The 11,004-nt window shown below is 40.0% G+C and overlaps 1 protein-coding gene across 2 annotated transcripts; it reads right to left on the reverse strand.

Annotated features, from left to right (window-relative positions):
* Positions 1-47: 47 nt before the first annotated feature.
* znf839 (zinc finger protein 839) lies at positions 48-8,261 on the reverse strand. Of its 2 annotated transcripts, none has more exons than XM_029258220.1 (8): positions 6,765-8,261; positions 4,478-5,407; positions 3,866-4,075; positions 3,539-3,631; positions 2,206-2,349; positions 1,951-2,082; positions 1,272-1,335; positions 48-941 (listed from the first exon to the last, which is right to left on the reverse strand). In XM_029258220.1, exons 1-8 carry the CDS (start codon positions 7,719-7,721, stop codon positions 196-198), a joined length of 3,276 nt encoding a protein of 1,091 aa, XP_029114053.1. In that variant the 5' UTR covers positions 7,722-8,261; the 3' UTR covers positions 48-195. The 2 variants fall into 2 exon arrangements, with proteins under 2 accessions (XP_029114053.1, XP_018582866.2); XM_018727350.2 differs by having other exon boundaries at positions 1,197-1,335; positions 6,765-8,260.
* Between the last annotated feature and the right edge of the window lie 2,743 nt (positions 8,262-11,004).

The raw sequence follows: 11,004 nt of genomic DNA on the forward strand, positions 1-11,004 counted from the left end.
AGGAAAAAATCTGTAATATTAAAAAAGTAGTAAAAAATAGTGCAGATTTTTAAACTGAAATTGAAAAACAGATCAATACAGTGCTCCATAACATCACAGTTCTATATTTTATGCCATTTCAAAAATAATGTATACAAATTTACAAACAATTCTTATTTATAAAAATGTCTGAAGTGCAGCTACGTGTGCAAGGTGTCAGTGAGGAGTCTCAGAGACGAGAATGCCCTCGGTGTGGCCTTCTGTTTCAATGCCCAGTAGTGCTTGTACCGTCTCCATGGCTACTCCCTCGGGGGCACGGATGTGCATTGTGCCATTAGGGTTTGTGACAATGACAATAGGGTCAGCTGCAAGGCTTTCTCCTGTATGGTGCACGATAAGCCCATCCTCTGTATGGAAAAAGACCTGGTCAAAATCATTCTTCTGGCTTTCCTCCCCCACTTGGAATTCCACTGTGCCTCCTAAGGAGATGGTGCTTTCCAAGCTGCGTTCCTGCTCAAGGCCATTAACAGTTTCCGTAGGTGGCTGAGGTTCCTGAACACTGGTCCTGTATGAATGATCCAGTGGTACAACATCTGTATTTAACACCTGTTCAAGTTGATTCATCTGATCTGCAATGTCGGAATCATTCAAAACATTTGATGTCTCCATCTCTGTGGCAGTTTCAGATTTTTCCGATACTTCTGAACAGATTTGAGGGACTCCATCTATTACCAATTTATGTATGTCTTCTGCGTTTGCAGACTCTTCGCTGGGCAGATGTTCCTCTACCAAGTCCACTGGAGTAAAATTGGTTTCGATACTGCTGAAAACAACTTGAGACTTGAGGGCCACAGCCTCCGTGTGTGTTTGTGTCTTTGAGGATGGTTGGAGGTCTATTATGGATAAATGGCTCTTTGACTCCAAGAGTGCTTGCTGATGCCCACGTGGTACAAACTCCATATCTGCAAAGAAAGTGCATAAAAATTAATGTTATAATTTTACACCAAATACCAACAGGTGGACTTCATTACATTATTTATAATAGTACAGCACAATTAAGTGTATGGAACTGCAGTACCCATTATTTTTTATACATGTTTGTCTCACTGGTTTCAGCAACTATTCATAATGGAGTAAAATTACTACATATAATTGAATTATATATTTATCTGTGTATATTTAATGTCTACAATAGCTTCTGCAAAAATTCCTGAAACCTTTTCTGGGAGCCTCAGACAGGGAATGTCCATTTTCGGCAACCTTTTCCGTCACAATCTGGTCAAGGTACACACCATTGCTTTCCACAGAAGTATTCTCCAGTTTAAACCTTTTAGCTGGTGGCAAAGTCTTGAACTCCTGAAAAGGTTTTTAAAAAATTAAATCAGGAATCTGAACCAATAAAAAGCCTTCTTGTACAACAAAACAATACTTAACACATGGAGCCAGAGGGTTACTATGTTGCTCAAGGTTACAAAGTGAGCAACAGAGCTTGACCAAGAACCCTTCAGTCCATGTCCAGATACACTAAAGTCACTGTACTACCTTCTACTAGCTTTGGCTCTAACTAAAATTACACAATTGTTTACCGGACACTGAATCTGATAAGTTTGGGCAGCTGATTTCGTAATGGTTAGAGCTGCTGCCTTTGAATCCAAAGGTTGCCGACTCAAATCCTACCTATTGCTGTAGTACCCTCGAGCAAGGTACTAACCCTATATTGCTCCAGCAAAATAACTCAGCTCTATAAATGAATAAGTAACTGTCGGGAGCCTAAGACTAAGTTGCTTCGGAGAAAAGGGTCGGCTAAATGCACAAGTGTAAATCATGGTATCTTTTCTCACTAGAAACATCTCACATACAAGCCATCTCTCCAAGCTAGTTTATTTAAATTTGTGCAACTCAACTGTGCCATTAAAATATTGTCCATATGACCAACAGGTGTATATGGAGTGTAAACATTCAGGATACAACCTCTGAATGGTGCGCCTTTTTAGATGGTGGACTGATTTCTTTGCTAACATCTTCTGTTTTTTGATTCCCTGGATCAGAGCAGAGGAGCTTGGGAATAATCACTGAATCCTTGATGCCAAGGCTCAAGGACACCTAAGAGAGTTAAGGCCATTGGCACGTCAATTACAAAGGAACATGAAAAACATACTATGCAGTAAGGCTACAGTAACAGAAATACCAATTAATGTAGATACCTATTCAGAATATATCTATTACCTGAGGATCATTAACCTCAAGGGGAGTGTGTGGTCCTGGCATGCTGTAGTGACTCTGCGCCATCTTCTTCACCTGACTGTGTAACTGCTCAAACTCCTGGTAAACATCTGAAAACTGAGGTGTAGAGGAACACCCCTTGTCCACCTTGAGGAAAGAATGTGATATCACATTGCTGTGAACCAAAATTTTAAAACTAAATTTTCCAAAATGAAAAATCCAAAAGATAATGACCAAAGAGGAATTATATTGAACCCATAAATAATTTACAGCTTTGTCAGGTAAAGTCATTTTTAAAAAAAAAAAAAAGTTATCACTGTAACACTAGCTAATTTTTCATTTCAGAGTGACAAGAGGCACAGTGGTAAACCCTTTGAGTCCATCATTATATTATTTTAAATTAGGAAAATCTTTGTTCTCTGAAAAACATTAAATAAATCTGCACTATACTGAATATTCAGCAATCATCTTAGAGTCCGGCTCAATGTATAGCTGCAAGTTTCACCAAGGAAAAACTCTTAGACCCTCCATTTAATCTCAAATAACCTCCCACAAAAGCAGAGCAGAAGTTACATTTGATACCAAAACTAAGTCAGTACAAGTTTCAGTAAATTAGTTTCAGTTGTCAGACATGCTTCCTAAAATGAAATGGTCATTTAGAAAGATTATGAATTTCAGTTGAAAATAAAATTTAACCCATACATGCAACAACAAAAGTCAGATTACTATGCAAATTGACTGAAATGGTATACAAGACAACCCCTTAAAAATGAATCCAAAATTAAACCAACTGCATGCCTTTCACTCACAAATGTATACTTGTATATATACTGTATACTATCATTTGTAGATGTCCACAACCACAGCTGGATCTTCTGTTTCAACAAGGGTAAGTCAAAAAGCATCTATAATAATCTAAATTAATTTTCAGTAGATTACTGTGAATATTCTGATTTTTCTTAACATTTCATTATGGTATATAACTAACCAGTGAATATTTAATACTATTTGTCTCCTTCCATCTTGTGTCCTGTTTGCACCTGGCTGACCTGTACATGTTGCTTTAAGCAACTGGAGGCAAGAACTTCAGCTCTAATCCACCCGTGGGGAAAAAGCCTAATAAAGCAGGAACACAAAATATGTTCAGATTTCCCCAAAAATAATTTTATCATCCCCATATGTACGCCAAACTTATGCGACTGCTTTTTGAAGTGGAAAGGCAAAAGTTTAAGTTTCTTCCTATTTTTCATTTAATTTCCTTTAGAAAATGCTTTTTGAAGTGTAGTACAATGACTATCAGCTGTAGCAATTTAGCAATTTTATTATTCATGATTACCTTCATAAGTAGGAACTCCCAGACAGTCATCACCTTTGCCAGGCGAGGGAGAACCATCTCTATTAATTCTTCATTACTGCACTTCTCCATTACCTAAAAAGCAGATCCACACGATGTACAAAAAAAGAATGCTTAGTGCAACTTCAAACAAGTAAACCAGAAATGCAAGGTGTAACATGGGGGATGAAGAAAAAGCCATTAAATCATGGGATCATGGAAGCACAATACAGCAAGTGATGAAAACAGTACTATGGTATGATGCACTACAGTCTCAAGAGGAGGAGTCTCATAGCAAAACACGCAATTTTGAATAGTACTTTGTAGTACCTCTTTGAGAAGAGCCTTTTTCCGCTGGTTCTGCTGGTCCATGCTTGTACCTCCACAGTGTTTTGGAGGACGGCCAGGTCTTCCTCTCCTTCCAGCACGCGCACCAATTTTAGGTCGGCCAGGTCTACCAGGACCCTTGGGTCGACCAGGTCCACAGGACTCTCTCTGCTCAGATCCAAGATGTGTTCCTTCAACATGTAAAGGTTCGACCTAGGAACAGGAAAAACAATAGCAGTTAAAGCCACTTGTAACAAGGTGAGAAAGTTAATAGTGCCACTATGCATCAAATAAAATAAAATCATTTAATAAATGAAGATAAAGTAAATTTTAAAATATATAAACACTGACTTTCTAGGTGCAAGAGTAATGTTTTAAAGGGTATTTAATAAATAAATGTTCCTAAAATAAGAAAAACAACTGTTACTAAAGAGTATTCTGCATAGAAAATAAAATATTGAGCAATTTGGAATTGCAAATAGTCATGAATACATTTACTTCTACTGTCAAAAATTCAAAGTAATACTTTTTCATTATATTTCTGGCATAGGGATCATTTGAAACAACTTTACACATCCACTTCTTTAGAAGTAAATGTCTCTAACGGGACCTTACCTTTTGTTCATCTTGCTGTGCCAAGCCAGCAGTTGAATCTGTTGTGGAAACCGCTTCTGGTGAACTCTGAATTTGTGTAGTACACACAAACACTTTTTCTACTGCTGCTTGCCCAGGTGTCACCCGAGTGTCTGAGTTTCCTAGTGGGAGCATTGCAGAACCTGTCTCAGAGACTGTGCCCTGCTGTTCCAGCTGTACTGCTACATTGCCTTGAATGGAAGGTACCACTTTGTGTGAGGGATTTAGTCTATAGTGTCTAGACAAGCCTCCGTTTCCGATATAGGCTTTATCACACGTCTCACACTTGAATGCTTTAGGGTTAAGGTTTAAGTTCATTGTAGCAATGTTGCTGTTTGTTTCTTCACCTTCCTCCTCCTCCATACTTATCTCAGAATAGTCATCTGAGTCAGACTGATGGCCATCCGCTAGATCTTCTCTCTTAATGAACTTGTAGTCCTTGACCTTATACTTTGGAGGCCTAGACACCCGACCAGACCGGGTCTTGATTTTCTGAGGCCTTTTAGAATGTTTCTTCTCCTTTTGCCTGTCCTTCTTCTCTACAGTAGATGTCAAAGTAACATTGGAGGAACTTGTCGTGGTAGATTTTACAGCATTTCCATTGATAGGGTTCTGCAGAGGTATCTTTTGGAGCACAGGAATAAAGTTACCCATGATGGGTTCAGGTCTCTGAACTAGCAGTTGGATTGGTGGATCTCCAGCATTATGTAGGAGATATTGGTGTTCCCCAACCACTGGTGCAATGTGGATAATCTGAGGACAGGTGACATTTACACCAGTAGAGACATTCACTCTGTTAGGTAGCTGGTTCACAGATACATTTTTCTGTTGGAACACGGTCAAGGGGGCTATTGGCCGCTCCTTCACTTCCTGCGCTTGGGGCATCTGGACTTGAATTTGAATAGTTTCCAGCTGTTGGTACAATAGTACATTGTTAGAACTTCCAAACAATTTTAGCAACAAAAGAAACCCAGTTTCATAAAGCAAAACTTCAACTTTCTCAGTCACAATAGAAGAGCATCAACATTTGAATCAACTTAAAAAGTTTTAAAAATCAGAAAAAGTAAGCATTCGCACTGACGTTTGAAATTTAAACTTTACTGAAGTTATGCATAACTTGGGTAAAAATTAATTTCTCATAATATGATGTTAGTTTCCTATAGCTGTTTATGTTTAAAAGCCCTTTCCAACCAAATAAACTGGAAAATTTTCTGATTCACGGGATGTCCACTGTATAGAATACAGCCACCAAAATTCTTGCACTAGTTGACCGCCTGCAATGTCAACATTATAGTATGTTAATGCTAACAGAATGACTCAGCCTGACAGTAATCATTAATGATAATATCCTCGCTAATTATTAAGATTTATGCATTTCTCCAAAGCAACTTACAAAGTTTGGCTTGTACACTAAGTTTTAAAACCAAGGTCATCTTAATTAATACAATGCTTAACAAATATGTGAACTTCTTTCTACATTCAAGAGGGGTCTCAAAACTCACCTCTTTCGGAGTCACTTCTTCCGATTTCCAAGGTTCTCAAACGTGCGGTTTGTTTAATGCTTGATTTTTTTTTTTGGACAATTTGTTTAATCGTGGACAAGCCTACATACAGCCACTCATACATGGTACGTCACAAATTGACTGTAGTCAAGAATCACGCGTCTGCATCCAAATCACTTCTTCTCTTGATGTATATTTATTATGTTTATTTATTTAGCAGATGCTTTTCTCCAAAGCGACATGCAGTGAACTCTATGTAGTGTTTTCAGCCCACACACCTTATTCACCAGGGTGACTTACACTGCTAGACACACTACTTACATCATGTAATGCACTTTCTGTATTGTTCTGAGACGCATGTCATTTTGTAGAAAAACATTTGCTGAGTAAATGTGTAAATGAAAACGGGCAATTTGTTTAAAATTTGCAAGTTAAAATTACTCTAACGTTTTAAGGAACCCTGGACAAAAGCTGCCATACAAATGAAGAGCCACATCCCCACATGGGCCCCTCTCTCTCAGCTCTAAGCGGGACTTTTATTATATACAATGTAGTGGGGAGCAGGCAGTGAGTGTCCCTGAACTGATCGTCTAGGGTAAGTTCATTTGGAAGCTGCTCATCCAACACATGATCATGAGCAAAGTAAAAGATGACGTGGTAAATAAAAAACCATGGGATCACCGCAGCAATCAGTCACTCTGAGAACATAACAGAGGCGATCGCTGTGCCCGTGGTGTCTGTCAGTCATGACTTCGGTTCACACAGACCTTTTTTAGGCGGGTCCCGTTCTGAGACTGACTCTGCTGCTGCAGGGCCACCTGCTTCGCGGCGTTCTGGAGCTGCTGGGAGGCGTTCTGCATGATGGTCAGGGGCTGCGGCTGCTGAGGCTGCACCGACTGCACCGACACGCTCCCCGGCTGGCCCTGGGACCCCGCCGCGCACAGCGGACCCGCTGCTTCCAGCGGAAAGCGACCGGCCGGCTGCTCGCACACAGCCGTCCCCGGGTCCTGCCGCTGAGCCGCCACATTCTGCTCCGCGTGTACGAGCAGTGACGTCGACGTCTTCTGCGATCTGCTCGTCACCTGCTGGATCACCTGCTGCAGCTCGCTGGGGGCCAGTGGTCCGCTGTGCCCGGGACGGGCCGGCGCTGCCCCCTGCTGCTGCTGCTGCTGCGCCGGTTCCGACACCCCGGCGTCGGCCTCGCTTTGCGGAGCTTCCAGCTGCTGCTTCGACAAATGCTCCACGAGCTGCTGCTGCTCCTCCGCTGTTAAACCGGTGCCTTCTACGAAACTGCCATCGGGCTGAACGTATATAATGGTGGTGGTCTCCGATGGGACGGCGTTCACGAACTCGGCGGACACCGCGGCGAACTCGGCAGTGCCCGCCTCAATGGCGGCCGACTCCGCAAACGACGTTAAAACGTTTCGCCCCAGAATCAGCTTGTCGTTGGTGACGATCTGGTAGTCCTTCTCCAGCAGCTCCGTGCCCTCTTTCGTAGAACTCCAGTACTCCAGAATGCCAGAAGTTTCCACCGCAGTATGTGCGGCGAGTTCCACGAAGTGAGCGTCTCCCCCGTCCTTCTTCTCCGACAGAACGGGCGACAGCACAATGTTCTTTGCAAACGCCAGTTTCGCATCGCCCGGCTGCTGCAGTTCGGTCCCACTCTGGCCTCCTCCGTCCGCCGCTCCATTTCTCGTGTTGCTTTCATCCTGTTTGTCCGCCATTTTGACAGGGCTGAATGTTCAGGCAACGACAACAAACCCTAACCCTCCGTATTTTACCCCACACAAACGCGTCCAAGGGACGGATGCTTGTTAAGAAACGACGTATAAATAATTCTTCAAATTCTAACAATTTAACGTTATAACAATACCATCACTACCTTTTAAGACGTCATAGGAAGTGTTGGCGCAAGCATATTTTTCTTCAGCTACTATTGGCTGTTAGACGTGCATGTCTTGCGGTAGAAGCTACAACTTCCGTTTTCATGAGCCAACCATGTTCAACCTCTGCAATACAGTTATTCAGAGTGTAGATGGTTCGCCGTTTAGGACAAAAAGGTCTCGGTGCTGAAGACGAGGGCTTTTTAATTCATCTTGTTATATAGAGTTGGAAAAAATAAATGTAACACTGCGCACAACTGGACTCGGACTTTGATGTACTTAAATCACGGTGACAAAAAAATCTACAGATATTGTTCGGCTTGAATACCAATAAACGACATGTGACAACTATATATAAGGAAATTATCTGGTATTCGGCATTTTATTTGAGTTTTTAAAACCAACATGAGTAAAAACACATGTCAAGAGGAAACTAAGTATTGAAATTTACAAAATAGCTTTGGAAAATAGTTACAAGCCTGTGAAATTATCACGAATGTGAGCAACACACTATTTATTGCATGGCTACTGTTCCAAAACTGCTTACTTAAGTTTGAAGGGACATACATTAAACAAAAACATTGACAAATGAGTGGTTGAGAAAGAAGGTAAAATGACGAGTCTTTTCCTTATTACAGGTTCATGCACAGAGAAAGCCAGAGGGTGACTTTAATCCACGTTATTTGTCACCAGCTGCAAAACATGGTGGTAAATCCGTAAAGTTATGGACAGCCATTTCATGCAAGTGCAGCATTGATGTAAAATGACAATATGAACTCTTAGGTGACCCGGTAAACCTTATGCAAACAATTCCTTTATGATGTTGCTATATTCACATAGAATAATCTAGAAAAAATTGCATACAAAAGTGCTTTCATGACCGGCAGTAGAATAAAGGCATACATATTTCATGATACACTGGGACACTATAATCGGGTTTCTGCACAAATTATTGACAATTCGATAAATACGAAGAGAACCACTTAAGATCGGGGCCTGATGAACAGCATCAAAGGTTGCATTTAGGTCAAACAACATAATAATTTAGGTATTTCCAGCACCAGGTGAAATTAAAATATCATGTACAACATGTGTTAATACTGTTTCTATGCTGTGACCAGGACAAAAGCCCGACTGGAAGTTTTCCAAGTATATTATGCTGCATGGTTGTGTTTGCAATGCTACAAATTTTTCGGATTTTTGACAGAAAACAGCAAGTTTAAATTTCGATGAATTCAATTTCAAACTGAATTTCCCCCGGGGATCGATAAAATTACCTGTGTTTATGTGTCTGAAATTGATCTTTGTAGAATAGGATCCCACGCTACTCAAGGGCACCCCTAGGGGTTGAAGATAGGAATTGTACCCTAAAGAGTCTACATTTGGATAGGGCCTATCGGTATCGGGATATTGGATACTGGATATCAGATAATAGTACGGATTAGTGCCCTAATGTCCTCTATGATAATTAAGATGAAATTACTTAAGCAATGCACACAATGTGTAGTAGTGTCGGAAGCAATGAGACTAGAGCCCAGTCTCTTTTCATTCACAGAGCCTGAAATACAATGCCTGTATCCTCTTAACTATCCTCATCCCATACCTTCCAACCCAACCCACCCTGGACTAAAACTAAAACTAAATACAACATCAATAAAGGGTCAAACATAGAACCATATAGTCCACAGCAATATATCTGTGTTAAATAAATACATAAAAATAGACAACAGGAGTAAAATGATGCAAACAAGACAACAAAATGATACAAACACTCAAATAAAAGCTCTATCAGAATAACTATTCCATCTTTACATATTGGTAAAGAAATTGGAGGAGCATTGTTAAGCCTTTCTGAGGAAAGTTCAAGAAATAGGATGTCCAGTAATTAATTTATGTTTTAATGATAAATTATGGGGAGGAATCCAATGTTAACCAATGACCTTTCTGACTGCAGTCATGCTTGCCAGTCAGATTTTTTGAGTCCTTTCCTTGATGGGAAATTTTGAATAATCATTAAGAAGATGGACAGCAGCATCCATGGGAAAGTATACACCAGTCAGTGTTGATATAGTGTCAATAACCTCAATACAAAAGACATACTTCTGGGCAGTCCAACACAGTGTGAATAAAGATGTCCAGTGGGGCATGTGGACAGTTAGTATAATAAGGTTATAGAACCAACCCCATTACATGTTGACATTAATGGCCTCTAATTAATTATTGGAAAAGATCACGGAGTTATCATTGGTGAAAGTAATAGTACTGAATCACTTTTCAAAATTTCTGCTGGTAGGTAGTAAATAATGACCTGAAAAAGATTAATTTAATGGAATTACAGTTACATTTTAAGCATCAACACTACTATGATGAGATCAGATGTAAAATAAATTCACTTTAAATAACACTTTGCCTTGCCTTTGACCATTTCAATTTAGGCATAAATATTGTTAATATTTATTAAATGTACTCAAACGGACTGGCTTCTTGTTTAGGGTGAACCCTGCCTTATGCCCTAATTCCTCCAGGGCCAGCTCCAGGCCACCAAATCCCTGCACTGGGTACGCAGTTACTGTACTTAAAAGAATGAATAATCACGTGTATTTTTGCCAACACCAAAACATTAAATTGGCAACACAGCTGATCAGATGATCATTAGGGACTATTACACTATTGAAGACCAGCTAATACCAGTATCTCGTCTTGGATGTTCACCATGTCAGGTGCTGTGAAATTACTGCAAAGTTATGCTAAAATATTATATAATTATGTTAAAATATGATATAATTTACATCCATTCAGGTGTCTTCTCTTATATGGAAATTGTCTAATCACTTTTTAAATGCCTCTGTATCTCTTGTGCAGTGACAGTTTTCCTTGACCCACGTAGGCTGTATTTGCCTTCTGCCCTGTTCTCATATTTCTTTTGTTTTTCCTTGAAAGACCAGAGGAAAATTCAATCCCTTTCTGACAGCCTCATAAAATACCTAAAGTACATATACTTAATTTTAGTTGTATAATTAATTTCTTTACTTTGTATGCTAAATAAGTATAAAAATACAACTCTGCTTTAATTTTCTGCATTATTTCGACTTTTGGGTCATACCAACAAACCGTCTTGATGATG

Source organism: Scleropages formosus, chromosome 15 (assembly GCF_900964775.1).
Source record: "Scleropages formosus chromosome 15, fSclFor1.1, whole genome shotgun sequence".
Lineage (NCBI taxonomy): Eukaryota > Metazoa > Chordata > Actinopteri > Osteoglossiformes > Osteoglossidae > Scleropages > Scleropages formosus.